The sequence below is a fragment of the Musca autumnalis genome, unplaced genomic scaffold (assembly GCF_047663935.1).
Source record: "Musca autumnalis isolate F117 unplaced genomic scaffold, ASM4766393v1 scaffold_1, whole genome shotgun sequence".
NCBI classification, from domain to species: domain Eukaryota; kingdom Metazoa; phylum Arthropoda; class Insecta; order Diptera; family Muscidae; genus Musca; species Musca autumnalis.
Window position 1 is genome coordinate 201,134,430 of NW_027411644.1, and position 18,073 is coordinate 201,152,502.

Here is an 18,073-nt window from a genome sequence, read left to right on the forward strand (position 1 = left end):
TTGTATCAATACAATGGCGCACAACGTTGGCACATACATATGTGTTATATCTATTTAGTAAAATTCTAAAGGTTCCTACAATTTAAAACTTTGTGCCCATAATTCCTCATAGCCATATGCTCACATAGCTGCGTTTGCGCCCAACGTAGGGACGTGAGTTTTTAATCACAATGGCGTTCAACATTGGGCCGATATATATACCTGTTTGTAAAAACGCTAAAGTTATTGCACTTAACTGCTGTGAGGACCATGATTTTCTATAGTTCTATAGTCCTACTAATTCTTTATACCAAAAACAGTTTGCAGAGGATATTGATCTCTTCAAATTCTTCGGGTAGTGTCAGCAATTTTTCAACCTCAGGTCCAACAATAATTAAATGGGATTCCATCGGAAGTCAAACACTGGTCAGATAGTTCTTTTCATTGTGCGACCTTCTTTGTTTTTATTTCTTAATGATGAAGATATTAGAGGTAATGGCCAAGATCTATTTAACAGGTCACGTAAGTAGCACAAATACAACTCTGTTTTGGCCAAAAAGTCTTCAATATGTCACAATGTTTGTTTACATTTTCATACAATTTATTCACAATAACAAAAAATTTGACAGATTGAAACCAATCATCTGGTTATTTTACGCCACCTTACTATTTCATCATGGTAATGGCCAACGTGGGCCTAAAAACATTAATGTTCCATTATCCAATGTGGCGCCCAACATAGGTTCCAAGTTGGTGTAAAACCAAAACATTTGATTTACGCCCTGTGGAATTGGTAACGGTCTTAAGTGAACTTTAAAATACTTTTGTGTGACATCCAACGTTAACTTATAAAATATAATTGATCCTGACATCCTTTTATTGACTGTTCAATGCTTATGGTATTTTCATTCAATGTTCCCTGAATTGAAGGCTTGCATAATGTAAGAATTCAGGAAACATTTTTAATGCTCCATTATTAGGACATAGGGTCCTTGTTGGCGTAAAACCAAAACATTTGACGAACGTCCCGTTTAATTTGTAGCGGTATTACGTAGACTTTAAATTATTTTTGTGTTGTTATTATGGAGACACAAGCTGTGCATAATAAAATATTACTAATCCTCCTTTTATTAGCTTATATGACACCCAATGTAATAAAACATAAGTCCAATGCTTTTCAAATAATGTCGCTTGGAAAAAATGCTTACAGTCTGTAAACATATCTCTTTTAATGCATATCTCTTCTAATGATATGGCGCCCAATGTAATGAAACAAACTGGCGTTTTTCGTAAGACCAATAGTTTTGATATTTTAATTTAATGCTGTTTGGATTAAAGGCTTACAAGGCTAATGTTAGAAGTCTGGAAATATATCCCTTTTAATGCTCCAATGTAGGGCCCAAGTTGGCGAGGGAACAAAACATTTGATGTACGTTCTGTAAAATTATGTTTTTATTATGGAGACAAAAGCAGTCGCATCCAATGATGCCTAATAAAATATTAGTGATTCTCGCATCCATCTATTAGCCGATGTGGCGCCCAACATTATGAAACAAACTGTCTTTCATCGAAAGGCTAAGTGTTTTAAAAATTTGCAATGAGTTGATATGTTCCAACAATATTCCCAAAGAAAGAGGGGAGACCTCCATTGAATAAGTGAGTGCACACCGATTCATATTGACTTAATAATATTGGTACTACTTTTTATAGCCCAGCCCGAACAGCGTGTCTTACGGCACCACTTGTGGAGAAGTTTTAATGGCTGAAATACCCAGGAAATGTAAGCCGACATTTTGATGTTCTGGTCAAGGATTGAACCGCTGACCTTCAGAGTGCAAGGCGGACGTGCTAACAACTACACCACGGTGGTTCCCATGACATGCCACAGTTGGCCTTAAATACGCGTTAGAGCACTTTTCTGTTAAAACAAGTAAAAAAGTGTCAGTCGGCTTTGCCGACAGAGATATACCCTCAGCCAATGTGAAGTGAAACTTTCACCTACGGACAGATCGAATGTATTTAGAGTCTTTTTAGAATTTTGTGGCCCTTTTTTGGACATTTGAACTTGCCGACAAAAATCTGGATTAGAAATTAACTGCACTAAGACACAAATGTTGAACTTTTGAGTGGAAGGTACCCTTAGGGAGGACCGATATGGGCCATTTTAGAAGTTGAACTAAATTTTGATAAAATATTAGGAGATCCAAATTTTGGACCAAATTGGTTGCGCCATTCAAGTGAAGTCGTCATAGCATTTTTTAAATATTGGGGAGAAGTACCGAAAGTTGTGGACCGGTATTGCCCCATGAAACTAAGTTTGGATGTAATATGACGAATATCCAATGTTGGAGCAAATCGGTTGAACAGTTCGAGAGTTATCGTGCTTTCCGACCGCCACATATAGTGACATAGGGGTTTTATACACCTTTCGGGCTGTTTTCCCAAGAAATTTGGACTTGCCCCAGAAAAAACTTTTACCGTCGTAATGGAGGTAGCGAATGCAAATCGCTTCAACAAAAATCAAAGTGATTCGAGAGCAGGTCTTAAAGTGAAGTTATCCGAAATTTTGTGTGAGAGGTACTAGAAGAAGTAGACAAATATAGTCCATTTTCGAACCTGATCTATATCTGGTAGATATATTAGGATGTGCAAAGTATGGATTACATCGGTCACTCACTTCAAGAGTTATCGTGCGCACAATTTTTCCGAACATTTGTGAACATTTGTGGGGGAGGTACCTGAAGGAGTGGACCGATATAGCTTATCATCGAACTTAAATTAAGATTAGACAAAATATTACGAAGGCCAAATTTTGGACCAAATCGGCAGATCCATTGACAGTTTTCTTGCGCTCCAACCACTACACACGGTGTTGTCATGGGGGTTTTTTTGCACCTTTCACGCTATTTTCTCAGGAAGTATGGACTTGCCCCTGATAAAACTTGTACCGTCGTATAGGGGGCAGTGAATACAAGTTGCTACAGCAATCAAAGCAATTCGAGAGCAGTACCTAAACTGCACTTTTCCGAAATTTCACGATGTGCAAAGTATGGATCCAATAGGTTACTCCCTTCAAGAGTTATCGTGCGCACAAATTTTCCGAAAATTTTTGAACTTTTGTGGAGGAGGTACCGGAAGGAGTGGACCGATATAACCCATCTTCGAACATAAACTAAGTTTGGTCAAAATATTACGAAAACCAAATTTTGGACCGGATCGGTTGATTCGTTCGAGAGTTATCGTGCGCTCCAGCCAGCCAGTGGGTTTATGTGGGTTAATATAAGCAATGACTAGACAGCGTAATCCTATGCAAATGCATATATGGTTAGGATGATCGTAGAGAAAATCTGATTAGACAGAAATTCGTTTTATCACAAAATAAAACGAATTAGGAAAAGAAATTTTTGCATATTTGGCATATTTTTCATATCGTGCATATTTTGACATATTTTTATATTTTTGCATAAAATGAGCATATGCAAAACCATATGCAAAAATATATGCAAGGATTTGTGTCCTGAATATCCCACCGAAATGGCTGAAAATTGGTATTAAGTCTTCGTTGGGGGTATAAAGCTTTACACTCGAAATTTGTCCGCATAGGTCTGCGTCTTCATATAGCCCCCATAGAACGGTACCTCCCGATTTTCGGTATTTTGAAAGTTGTGGCTTCACTATACCACTGAAATGATTAAAATTTTGTATTTTGTCTTCGTTGGGGGTAAAAAACTTTCCACCTAAAATTTGTCAGTATAAGTCCACGTCTTCATATAGCCCCCATAGAACGGTACCTCCCGATTTTTGGTATTTTGAAGGTTGTGGCCTCAATATACCACCGAAATTACTGAAATTTGGCATTTAGTCTTCGTGAGGGGTACAAAACTTTCCACCTGAAATGTGTCGCCATAGGTCCACGTCTTCATATAGTCCCCATAGAACGATACCTCCCGATTATCGGTATTTTGAAGGTTGTGGCCTCAATATCCTTGGGGGTAAAAAATGTCCACCTAAAATTTTTCGGTTTAGGTTCAGGCTTTCGTATAGCCCCGATAGAATGATACCTTCCGATTTTCGGTATTTTGAAGGTTGTGGCTTTGTTTATACATTTCTATATTTTATCGAAGTGTCTGAAGGCAATTTTAAACAGAACAATTGGACACACACATTTGTGTATCAAGCATTGAAATAAGAAAATCTGTAAAATGCATAAATTTGGCATATGCAAAATTTATGCATTTTGCATACGTCATATGTTTCGATTGCAATGTAATCAGAAGCCAAAAATATGACTAGTCCCAAAATTTGACATAAATCGGACCAAAAATAGTGGTTGCATAAAATTCCTCTCTCTAGTAAGTGTTGCAAGTGTTCTTCTATTTTAACATTCAAATTTAACAAACATAGCATGATTATTCCAAATGTAGGCGCAGTAGAAATGTTGCTTTAGAAAAGAAAAAGGATGAGAAGATGGCTTGGGTTAGAAGAGTTATGCAATGCAATCCTAGGAATTTGTTAAAGCCGCGTTCTCACATTATTTTTCTTTTATATTCGATTGAGAATTCTTTAATGACTTCTAGATTGTTGCAAGTTTTCTAACCACTGTTGTCTGACTATTGTTTAATGGGGGGAAGTTTAAGCGGTCGTCCGTATCTGATAAATTGTATTTTTATATGATCGTCATCAAGCTTTCCTCTTCCCCCGCCACACTCTCTTCTTCTGCATACACACCCAAAAAATGAGGTAAAAGTAAGAAGAAGACGAAGTAGCAAGCAGTAAGTAATAGTTGCAGAGGTAAGCGCGCAACAAATGCTCTAAAACACGCAAATGCCACATATTCGACATGATGACGACTTACAACTCTGCTTTATACCAGCCACCACATATTTACGTACATACAGACATAGTATATATGAACGAACGATCACTAGTCACTACTTGTTGGTGGCTGCGACGGCGTAATAAATGCTTTTTTTTTGGTATATGGAGTTATATATACAAACATACATATGTTTATATATACATATGTATTTCTATATATGTAGGTACCCAGCAAACCAATCGTACCGATATCGTAACGAAATCGGAACAAACTTCGGACGTAACGTCCGATATCTGATCCGAAATCGTAACGATATCTTAACGAAAGTTGTATGAAGTGGTTGACATAATTTCGGAACGAAATGTCGGAGCGAAATCGGATCGATTTCGATCAGAATTCGCAACGAAATCGGAAGAAAATCCTTGGGAAATTCGGAATTCGATTTTTTTCCTCCGAATTTTCGTTCAGATTTCTGAACGATTTCGGAATAATATCGTATGAAAATCGGAGGTACCTTCCGAACTTTCGTAAAGATTTCTGAACGATTTTGGAATAATTTCATATGATTATAGAAAGAAAAAATTTTTCTCTAATGCCTCTTTTTTATTGGTAATTTTTTTTGTTATGCTTTTTATTGGAAGATTATAATTTCAAAGTTATCTAATGATTTTCACTGTTGTTATCATTTTGTAGTTATAGTAGAACAATGCAAACTCTGTGTACGAATATGTTGAGTCTATCATCACTAGCTTGAATTATTTTATGTTGCATTTATATTTAAAATATTTAAAAAATGTATATGCGAATTTTATAACCAACCATTTTGTTTTACGACAACAAACTAAAATGTTGCTTGTTAGATATATACAAAAGGTGGTTGTTGTGCGAAGGGAAGTTTGTTTCCGACATATCGATCCGAATTCGTAACGAAATCGGAAGAAAAACATTAGCATATTCGAAGGGAAATTTACTTCCGACATTTTCTCCGAAATCGGAACGAAATCTGAACGAATTACCCTACGAAAAATTGTATAAAAATCGATACGAAATCTGAACGATTTTGCTTCCGAAATTGGTCCTATATGTCGGACATCCGACATTTGGTTTGCTGGGTATGTAGCAGTGAATATGTATATAGGCACATTCATTATTTGGTGGCATGGGGTTTTGTATGCTTTTTAGATTTGTGTGTTATGTTATGTTATGTTTTGTGGGCTATGTTGTTATCTCCCCCTTCTAATTATAATGAGGCTATAATAGTTAGTAGAGAAGCACCGACAGCAACAGCAACAACCGACAACACCAACAATAAAAAAAGGTTAATATGACGTATGCGGAAAAAATAAGTAGTATGTAGATAGTATATGGGCACGTGTGCCGAGAATGATGATGATGTTGATCGTGCCGCAGTCTAGCATTAATGATGATTTCAGAGTTTAAAACAGAACCTATTTTTTTTTTGTTTTTTCATTGTACAACAGCATTAAACAACTCTCTAAACATAAATTGTAGTTGGACACCTTAACTCACCCCATTACTAAAACTAACACATATACTTATATACATATGCAGCATTTGTAGTATGTTGTTAGGTATGTTAAAGTTAATGGTTATGGTTAAAAAATAGAATTTTCTTTTTGTTTTTTTTTTTTTTTTTTTGTTTGAGGTTTATTTGAAATCATAATTTCTTTCATGAAAATTACAATACGGTACACAAAACTTGTACTGTAACTACACACAAACGTGGTGATTTATTTTTGTTTGTTTAATAACAAAGCACCACCTCATTGCTGTTCCAAAAAAAAAAAAAAGAAAAACTCCATCACCTAATGAGTTAACGTACTTTTTTTTAATTTATTTCACTTGGATTTTGGGTTATTTATAATACATGTGTGTGTGCGTTTTTAATCATATATTGTTGTTGTTGTTTTCAAAATAATTTTGATTCATACAAAATGGCTTTCGTTGAAAGGTGTTTGTTTGTTCGTTCATACGTACGTACGTACGTACATTGCAGATCGTACATACAATGTTTGCTTGCAAGATCAGTTTTTTGTTTTGTTCGTTTTGCCCATCACAAGGGTTGTAGGATTATTTTACAAAAATCATTTCACTTCTCTTCCAAAGGATTTATTTGTTTTAGGGGTAACCCATTTTTATGGTTTATTATTTTGCCATTGTCCTTCCTCCCTCTGTTTTTATACCGTTTAAAGGGTAACAAACAAGGCGTGAAACTTCTACAATAACAAAACTTGTGCCAGGACCCATACCTGGCTGATGGATTTGTTTTTTGTTCCAGCAAACCACAAATTTGTGGTTAATGTTTTCGGGATGTTATGGAAAAAATTATGCCGTCGGCAGCCATTATGATTTTGGGAACTTTTGTAAAAAAATAAATTTTTTTAAATATTTATTAAAGAAATGATAAATGCCAATTGTTCGAAGATCAAGATCAAGTTATGAATGTTTTTACATGATTTCTATTATTATTTTTTATATTGAAACAATTTTTTGTATTGGAAACAATTTAAATTCAATTGATTCTAAGGATATGAAGTACATTTTTGCTCCAATTTTCATTTGAAAGAAGACATAAACAATTTTTAATTTTTCATATGTTTTCACAAGTAGAAGCTCTAGTTACATGCATTACAAAGTGCAGCCATAATGGCGCCCAACGTGGAGCATAGACGAACAGAATTATGAAATCATGGTAATTCTTTTCGATAAAATGCTTATTTCGACGTAATCTTTGGGTTGCCTGCAATTCTGAAAATTTATTGAAAAATAAAGTTATGCATTTTTATATGGAGTTTTACTTATAGTCGATGGGAATATTTTTTAAAACCTTGAAATAAGTCTATTTTATAATTTTTTCTTTTTGGAGTTGAGCTTAATGATGGAGGATTTCTTGCAATTGAAAAAGAAAAGACGAAGATTCGAACCCACCCACACAACCACCAAATTATATGACCGGTTTCGCTGTTAGTTAGCAGCTCGTGAGACATATCGGATGTGTCGTTTTACCAGAAATTATTTCAGGAAATGTCAATTGTTTTCCAAAAAATGGATTTTTATATTAACCATTGTGCCTCAATTGACTGGAGCTGAAAATAGTACTATTAATATTTCTAACTTTAATTGTTAAGAATATTATATGAAATAAACGTGTCACGGCGTGTTAGCGTTCAGAGCCAAACTCGTTACTTTCGAAGGCAGCGCTAAGCGTTTGTCATGAAAGCACAACTAAATGGGAAAATACCCATTGTTGTTGTAAAAAAATTAAAAAAATGCAATTGAAAGAAGAAAAGTTCGATGTCAAAGAATCCGCTCCATAGCCGATATGTCTGAAGAGCCTCTGCCAAAGGCGAAACATGCATGTCACATAATGGTGGTTGTGTGGGTTCGAATTTTCGGCTTTCCTTTTTCACTTGCATCATTGATCATTAAGCTCGATTCCAACGAGAAATTAATTAAAAATTAAACGTGGAAAATTTAAGAGGAATATCTGTGGCAAGTTATAAAAAATTTTTGGAAAATATAATTTTTTTCGATTTGTTCCAAATAAACACTTCCCAGCAAAAATTCGGATCCGTTAGTCATTATGTAACTCATTACAAAGTAATGTAAACAAAAATAACTACTTATATTACGCCTTACTAAGTTATGAGTACGGTGGCACAGAGCGTGTGTGTCCGATCATAAATCAGAGGATTGTGTGTTCAACGCTCACAGCCGGTCGGGTACTTTTTGTTAAAAAAAAAAACAAAGAACAAAGAACAGTTGGTGGTGCACATGTAAGCGCTTGTTAAAATAATGGTTTAGTAGGGGGATTTGTAAGTAGTTACGGCTGCCAAAAATTCCCTATAAAACCGATTATTTTGGTAGGATTTTTTGCTGGGTGGTGACACAATTATTGTGTATTAATTACATAGAAGAAAATGACTGCATTTTTTCTTTGAGTCCAAGACACATGTATATAAGGTAGAAGTGACAATCGCCTGTATTTTTACTTTTTTTTGTAAATTTCGTTTTCAAAATGTAATAGGGTCTACTCATTAAAATTTTGAACTTCGAAATTTGCTACCATAAAATACTTCTTTTCACACTAAAAATTACCTACGACAGTTCTGAATGCTATATATTTACATTTTGATTCAAATTTGTTCTATTTTAGAGGATTTTCAAAATGTATTTATGTATTTTTTATCTGAGAACATTTTTAGAACGACCCTAATATTCAATATTTTCTTTGACATTTAATTTTCAATAACAACAATGTTGTTTTTGTAAATTTGTTAGTTGTTGTAATTTATGCATATACCTTATATAAATGTGGCTTGTTTGAGTCAATGAATAAATACCTTTTAAATTAAAAATCTATGTTCTGATTTTGGAACGTGTTTTTCAATTTGTAAGATTTCATATCATATCTGAAAAAATACAACTTTTGCATCGTTAAGCCGTTATATTGAAAACTAGTGCAGAAAAGTAGGAGCTGATTGAAAATTCAGAAAGAGCATATGAAAGAACCTTAAAAACCACATATAAGTCAAAAAGTAAAAAGTGGCGTATGGAACACTTGAGCATGACACCGAAGATAAGTCGGCCTAGGCTTCTTAGAAAACCCCCAGATATAACTCACATTATCATATTTTTTACTACGTGTGAAATTCAAATCTCTTATTGCTTCTTAACGAAATATTTGATTTGGTAGAAACCGATTTTTGGAGTAAAATTTCAGGAAATACTTTTAAATTTTACATTTTTAATATTAAACACGGATATTCTTAGGATTATCTTAAAATTAATACAACAACTACCACAAAAAAGTTTTTGAAAATATAATAAAATTACTGTATCATAATCTGTGTGAGATAAATTATATAAATTATGGTCAATAATATATAGTTACAAAATAATATTATAACCACAAAAAACTAAAACTATATAAATATTTCCTTTAAATAAAGGGAAAGTTCTGTAAGATGTTCTTCAATGGAAAAACCTATAAAAAATTAGCGATTATGTACGTATTCATTGGACAAGTTCTTTTGTTATACCCAGGTTACACTTAACCGGATTAACCCAGTGGATTTGGATTTAAAATGGCAAACGTCAAATAAATCCTCTCGAAGTGGGTTAACCCGGCAAAAAACTCTAGTGTAACCGTATTATTAGTTTAGACTAATATTTCATTATTGGAAAACACATAAAAAACCCTGTTGCTGTTATAAATAAATGTACAAAATATTGTAATGTTTTTAAATATTAATTAATTTAAATATGTAATGTAATAATGCATTGAAAAAATATATTCACTTTTATATTTTTTAAGAAAATTTGTATTGTTTTAACTTTTTAACACTTTTTTATATTTATAAATTATATTATGAAATTATTGTTATTTTTAAACTCTTGGCAATAATTATCACACACATTAGAAAAGCAATGTTGAAAAAATAGCTTCAGACCAATAAAAACCTCGTTTAAAAAGAATTCTATAGGTTTGTACTAAAAAAGGTAGATACTTTGGAAAGCATTTTTCGTAGATGAAAATAAAATAATTGAAACTATTCTCCGACGGCGCACAATAGCTCAGGAATCGATTTTCCTGGCCAAAAATCAAAATTTTGTTTTGTAACAGATATTTAATTTCTATATGGTATTCGATAGTAAACATATTGAAACTAAGGAAACCAAAAAATTAGGTCAAAATATTGGAAGGTGCGGGCGTGGGGTGCCCCTAAAGACGAACATTTTTCCAATTTTTGAGAAATACGTAATTTTTGAAAACTTCTGGAGAAAGAAATAGTTATTTCTAGGAAACTATAACATAAATTGCGTTCGCTGTTTTTTTGTTAGGTAGGTAGGATTGTGGCCTTTAAAAATAAATTAAACAAATTACCGTGGCGTTTACACAACATGAGCTATTTAATTTTTCCTCAGGTACTAAATTTTATGAAATTCCAAATTTTAGTGGACATGGAACAATGTTCTGTTTCCACAGAAATATGCCCGAAAGTCTCCTCTTTTAGCCCATATATACTTTTGTTCCCGTCCCGTTCCGTCCGTTTAACACTTTTTTAAATTTATTGAAATTACATGGGTAAAAATGTGTGTTTTTCCATAACAAGTTTTATGAACACCCAAGGAGCATTTTATTCTAATTTTTGAAAAAATTTAAATTTTTTGCATTTTTTAATGTGAACAATTTGTGAAAAAAAATTTTTTTAATTTTTTTTCGAATTTTTTTTTTTAATTTTTTTTTGGAATTTTTGTAGTGTATTTATTGGCGTTTGACCATCTTTAATATATAAGAAGATATAAAAACACAAAAGCACTGATATTTTGATGAAAAATAGTAAAAAAATTCAAAAGTTTAACTTTGACATTGAATTCCTCTGCAACTACCGAATTTGACCGCTTATAATTCACCGGAAAGCTGATTGTGTTATCTGTCTAACAAAAAAAGAATTGTGAAAATATCTCTATCCGTTCAAAAGTTACAGAATTTTGACCAGGAAAACACGATTCTGAACCACTGTCCAGAGCAGAGATTCAGTGAAATGAACTATGGGAACACAGTTGGAGTTCCCCATAAATTTAAGATTATTAAAATATGTTTTTTATTCGAAACAATATACAGTTTGCCAAGTAAATCTTTTCGAAATAAAATAAAAATAAAATTTTTGTTGGTACCCAAAATTGTTCATATAAAAGTTACATCAAAATATTGTTTTTTTTCAGCTTTATTTTTTTTAAATGTTTAACTAATTAAAATTAATATTTTAAAATTTCCTCTGTCAAAGACAACATTATTAGGTACTTAATAATATTGGAAATGCTACATTTGTTTTCGAGCTAGGTAGGAAATTACAAAACGCATTTTAAAAAAAATTCTTTTTCTTAGACTGTAATTTTTCACAAAACTGTGCAATATTTCTTAGCAAAAAAAGATTAGAAAGATGTGACCGTCCAAATGAAAAAAATCTTTGGTAAGAAAATAAAATACCGATTATTTTAAAAAAGGCGTCTATTCGATAAATAGACAGTTGGAGATGGTGAAGCCGGGAAAAACAAAAATACATATTAGGAGGTTTTCAGTATTTCGTGTGCGATTTTGGACCGACGTTTTTGGACTTACCGACAAAAATATGGATTTAGATTAAACCTCAAAAGTGTTGCGGTTGGACCACAAGGAGTAGTAAAATTCAAAGGATCCTCGAACAGACCTTAAACTACATATAAACAAAAATTTTGAATTTTTGAGAGGGAGATGCACTAAAGAGTGGACCCGTATGTCCCATTTTCGCAATTTAAACTAAGTTTGAAAAAAATGTTACGAGGACAAAATTTTCGAACGAATCGGTAGATCAGTTCGAGTGTTATCGTGTGCACCAGACAGACGTACAGACATGGCTAAATCGAATCCAAATTGTCTGAAACGTATTTCGTCTAAACATACTTGGGGTATAAACCCATTTTGGTCGTACGAAAGTGTATCTACCGTCTTTAGGCTAAAGGCTGAGGTTATAAAAATCGATGAAGTCTATTCTTATCGGTTCTTTAATATTAATCAAGGTAGCAATGTTTGAGATGATTTTGGAAAATAGTATTTGTGGCAAGGTCCGAAGTTATAGCCTTCCTGCCATATTCAATTTATTTTACAAATGATAAATGAAAACTGATTATTTTGAAATTGAAAATAATTATGCTTGACGTCTATAATACCAACTTTACATTTACGAAATCCACTCGATTTCAACTGTCAATTCCTTTGCGTATACGTCAAATGAAACTGAAACTTATTGAATTTGAAAGTTGAAATCGAGTGGATTTCGTAAATGTAAACTTAGCATATGATTTTAAAATAATGGTCCCATATGAATGCCAACAGTGGCCAAAAATACTTCCAATGCAGATATCAATAGAATAATAATATGGATATGTATTCTAAGTATTTTGCAGGTTTTTGTTACATTTTACGGCCCACTGCCCAGAGATAATCAGGGCAAACATGAATAAAAATTCCGTGCGGAATTTGTTCCCTTCCCCCAATTTCACAATTTTTTATTTCCATATTTATGTCCAATTTTCCATATTTATGTCCAAGAAGGGAATTTGTCGATTCGTCGAGAATATTCCATAATTAACTGATTCTAGTAATTTTCAAAGTTTTAAAAAATAATTTTAAAAGAATTTAACTTTTTTAAATTATTTTGAGTGCGGAAAATTCCGAGGAAAATATTCATGATTGCCCTGAAAAAGATTTTTTTCTCAGGACGTTATATATAATCTAACAAAAAATTATATAAAAAATAGAGATTTCGAAATATACCCTGTGTAAAGGTGCCTCCAAAGGCACCAAGGATAACATTTCATTTTATGGGAAATTGTCTACAGTTTTGGTTGAACTGTAACATAAAAAAACTTACTTACAAAACATTGTAGTATTTGCTCCAAGTTTTGTTATAGCCCATTAGGGCGACAAAAAAACAAACAAAAATTTTTGGAACTCCTACCCAATCAATTTTTTCCCGTTTTATCCAAAAACCTTGTATATGAAATTTTATGGCAATCGGTTAATGTTAACCCGTGCCAACCAAGCCGATCGTAGTTTCCATAATAATTTGTATGGGGGAAAAGGTGAATTCTCACGAAAATTCTCTAAAGCCCACAATTATGGTCCAATCGATAGAAAAACGTTACCAGTTCAGTGGCTAAAAACTGATTTATACAAAAATTATTTATGATCGGTTAACAATAACTCGTGCCCCCTGGCCGATCTTTATTGGACCAAAAACAACATTTTCATCCGATTTTGAAGCGGCTCTGTAGGTCGCAATTATAGTCAGATCGGCGTAAAATTTAAAGTTAAGTTTCAGTTTACGACAAGAATTGTTTATAATCGGTTAACGATAACTCGTGCCCCCTGACCAATCTTTATTTCCGTAGTACTTTGTATGAGGGCCAAAGGCAAATTTTCAGGAAATCGTTCTGCAGGCCACAATAATTTTCCAAACGACGAAACAATTTTATCAGTTCATTGTTGTGGCTAAAAAACGAATTTTACAAAAACTTTTTATATGTATAATATAGCTAATATAAAAATCTGGCCAGATTTTCATAAAATGTTGTAGAATTCAAAAATCTTACACGAAATTTAAGTACGCATGTATGCGGATTAAATAATACTTTCAATAACTTTAACGGGTTTTGCTTCTCTATGATTGGAAACCTCGAATTTCAACCAAAAATTTTTTCCATCAAACAACATTTTCGGACGAATTGTCTTAGCGAAACTGGTCATAAACAAATATACAACATCTTAACATAAATTTAATCTTCCCAAAATTTTTGCTTACGACCATGGCACAATTTCCCAGGTTGTGCTATCACACCAGTTGATCGAAAATGAAAAGTCAAGTCAAATTTATAAAAAAATATTTTTGTTGTAATTTCCTCAACAACATAAAGAACATTTTGACATAACATATTCAAAATTTTACGATGCCACTACCTCGGTAATTGTGCCATGCTTACTCTAATTTAAACATTCGATTCCGTTCTGTTGAAATATTTTTATTTTTATATTGTTTATTAAAAAACAAAACAATATTTTTATTTACAATTAAATTTTGAGTAGAAATTTCTCCAAAATGTAAAAAATCACAAGATCTCCCTTTAAAAGCTCTTCCCGAGGATTACCATTGGAATGATACACAGAAAACATTCCAATAAACAGTTTTATAAAAATTTGTATTTTGTAACTAACTAAAATGTAGTTAAAGGCCTCGACACATAAGAATCATGACATTCTCGCTGAAGTCATATCTGATAAAAGACTAAAGACCAAGTTCGACCTAATTAAAAGATTTCAGAATCACATTTGAATTAGGTCGATCTTGGTCTTTAGTCATTTACCAGATATGACTTAAACAAGAACGCCATGCTTCTTATGTGTCGAGGCCTTAACTCTTTGAAAGACGATGAAAAAACTTATTCTCAAAAAAGGGAAAATATTTTGGGAAAAGGTTTGATAAATACGTTTGTAAATATGACAATTCGTTTATCGGCAATAAACAATCAAAATTTAATTGAATATTTGAATTTGTCTATCAAATCGTTATAATTTTTTCTGTGTACAATAACAAGGTCGAGCAGTTAATGATGGGATATATTGAAACAATTTCAGTACCTACCGTCTGTTGAGAGGCTCAAAACAAACAGAATTCTAAGCACTAACAAAATCCTGCTATTGTAGCAAATTATGTTTTGCTTGAAACCAAAAATATTACCAATAAATTTGAAACAACAGGAGTTTGGTAGTAATTCCATTTAATTTATCTTCGTCTTTGAAAAACAGGCTATTAATTTTTCCAACTTTACATATAATATATTATTTTTCAATTTAAAAAACCTACCTACCCATAACCATAAGAATAAAAAAACTACTTAGACATACATACTTTTAGATTTGTAGCTAAATAATAAAAAACTAAGGAAATGGTTTACTACAACGTTTAAAAATTATAAAATTATAAACAATATATTTAACTAATAAAAACACTTTACAAAACAAACTTCAATATTTTGTCTTGGTCTATGCCTAGATTTTCAAAATTTAACCACCTACTAAAAATCATCTTAAACATAAACAAAGAAAAATATTAAATAAAAATACTAACCTGGTTCAATCATATTTTGCTCTTGCGAGTCGTATATAAAGCTGAAGCACGCCAATATATCGCCAATGGGGTATCACCCAAAACAATGGGTGACAATCACGGGAGCAAGAAAATAAAAATTTAGAAGCCGAAACTTAATCCAAATTAAGCGGAAGTAGAGGTTTATTGTCCCCCTTTTTACCGACGAGAGATAGTGGGAAAGAAGGCAATAACAAACACGCTGTTGTTCTGTGTGAGAAGATCCTTAGAAAAAGCGTTGCATGTAATGTGTTAATGAAGAAAACTGCGCCAAAAACAGGAACGAACGAATGAACAGGTGAGTGTTCTTTGTTTAGGGATGAAAAAGTGGTGTAATTTTTCTGCCTTTCCTTATTAGAAGTGTAAAACAGAAATGTTGGCTCGTTCGTATGGCTTTCCTGTATGGTTATTTTCACGGGGATCTTCTTAACGTTTTTCCTTCCTCCTTCTTGAGTTATGCTGGTGGTGTTGTTGTTGGTGGGTTTGCTGCTTCAGCTGTTGTTCTTTTTTGTTTCCTTTAAAAAATGCTTGCCGTAGTTGTTGTTGTTGCTTGCTTACTTGTTTTGTTGTGGTGGCGTTTTCCAATACACCTGTTCACTTTTAACGGAATTCTTTAGGTTTGGTTATTTTTAACGGCTGACTTTCTTTGGCAGTTTTATTTTATTTTTTCTTATTTGCCTTTTTATTTCTTTTTTTTTCTTCTTTTTTGTTAGATATGATAATAGCCGGGGGAGTGAGGTATGGGAATTTGCCACTATTGTTGTAACAATTGATTCTAATTCACACTTGTCGTTTGCTTGGAATTTTAAAGCTTTGTGAGTAGGCCAGATAAGTTTTGTTGTTGTTGTTGTTGATTTGACGTGGTTTACTGGCTTCGTTTTGGTTTAATTGAAAATTAGCACACACTTTACACCATGGGTTTATTATTATTTTCTTTTATTTATTTGCCGTTGAGTATTTTTTTATATTTTTCTTTAATATATTTTTAATTTTATTAAAATTTCATTTTAACACCGTGAGCATTTTTTCTTTGGTTTCTTAGAGTTTTTCACCAATCCATACAAACACAAATCCAATGGTCATTGACAGAGTATTCTCTAATCAGCATTATCACAAGATTTTTATAGGCATTTTATTAAAAATTCCATAGCCTTGTTTGTGTTCGAACGATCAATCAAATTCATTATCACTCGATTTACAATCCACGATCTCTTTGATCTTTAATTTTGCATAAAAACGTTCATTTTTTTCTGCTTTATTAAGAACCGGCTTCAGTCACTGTATTATGCCGTCGTTAAAATAATGCTGAGAGAAAAAAATTGGAAAATTTTGTTGAAAACTTTATTTAATTCTATTTTGTTGTTATTAAAGTTTTCATTAATCTATTTGAAAGCATGGGAAAATATGCACAAAAGTTAAACACACGCACACACAATTTTCCAAATTACAAAACAAAAAAGAAAGAAAACAATGAAAAACACAAACGTATGCAGGGTTCTGTGACTTCGTTCCGACTTGTTGTTCTTCGTCAACCGTACTTGTTGCGACTAATTTGAGGCGTAGCGATCTCGCTCTGTTAGCATTTCTGATGTATGATCGATCAGTCAGTTAAGCATACAACAACAACATCAGGCAGTAGTAGTAGCAGCAGCAACAACGGCGGCGGCGTGAGTAGCATTTACAGACAGCAGAGGAGGCAGCAGAAGACAATTTCACACAAAAAGAAACAACAAAAAAACAACAATGCAAGAGCAAAAGAAATATACCAACACCAACAACCAAAAAAAGACTTCCCTACAAAAACAAGAAACACTGAGACTTCCATTCATCCACCCATCAACATGAATGCACACCAACAAAAACAAACACCAAGATCAACAACAGCAACAAAACACACACACAAAGTCTTAACCATCAACAAAAGCAACAACAACACAAATTCTGCATTGTGTTGGAGAGCCACATTGGCTTTGGTTGATTGGTTAATGAATTTTGTTGTCAGTGTGTGTAGGCCATGTATGTGTGGCCCTTAATGGCGGTGCTTTGTTAATATTGTGTGCATGCCATGGGTATCCAAACAAGTTTTGTTTTTGCTATGCTCTCTTTTACTCTCTCGCTCTTGATGTGGACTCTTTTTTTGGATACCACTACCACTTTTTGTTTCAAAACGAAAGCAGCAAACCAAGATCTGAAGATCTTTGTTGACATGTTGTTTACCTTTGTGTTGTTGTTTTTGTTATATTCATAAATAAAGGTGTCTAACGGAATGTGGGTGGTTTGTGTGGTGGCGAATGAGTATTGTGTTGTGTTGTATATATATCTCCCCCTACATTAATATGGAGAGTTATTTTTCTTGTTGTTATTTGCTCATTTATTGCCGGACTTGCATGAATTAATTGCAATGTTTGCTCAGTGTGTTGTTCATATTTGCATTGTTTGCAAAGTTTTTAGCTCAGTGTTTATTTAGAGTTCAAAGCGAAGCTTTGTTTATTTCATTTGAGTTCATTGTTTGGAATAAAAAATGAAAGTCTTTTGAATTTCCTGTCTACGGTCAATCAATTAAAAA

General features: G+C 32.9%; 1 protein-coding gene across 5 annotated transcripts in view; it reads right to left on the reverse strand.

Moving 5' to 3' along the window:
- The window catches only part of Poxm (paired box pox-meso), a 157,571-nt gene that overhangs the window by 114,681 nt on the left and 24,817 nt on the right, over positions 1-18,073 (reverse strand). For 3 of the 5 annotated variants that reach the window (XM_073959904.1, XM_073959902.1, XM_073959901.1), the window contains exons 1-2: positions 16,993-17,056; positions 15,490-16,812 (exon numbers count right to left, since the gene is read on the reverse strand). The exons of the other annotated variants lie outside the window; for them this stretch is intronic. In XM_073959904.1, coding sequence (XP_073816005.1) covers positions 15,490-15,502 — 13 coding nt within the window. In that variant the 5' untranslated portion in view covers positions 15,503-16,812; positions 16,993-17,056. Of the gene's footprint in view, positions 1-15,489; positions 16,813-16,992; positions 17,057-18,073 lie in introns of those variants that run through there. 5 annotated transcript variants of the gene reach the window in all.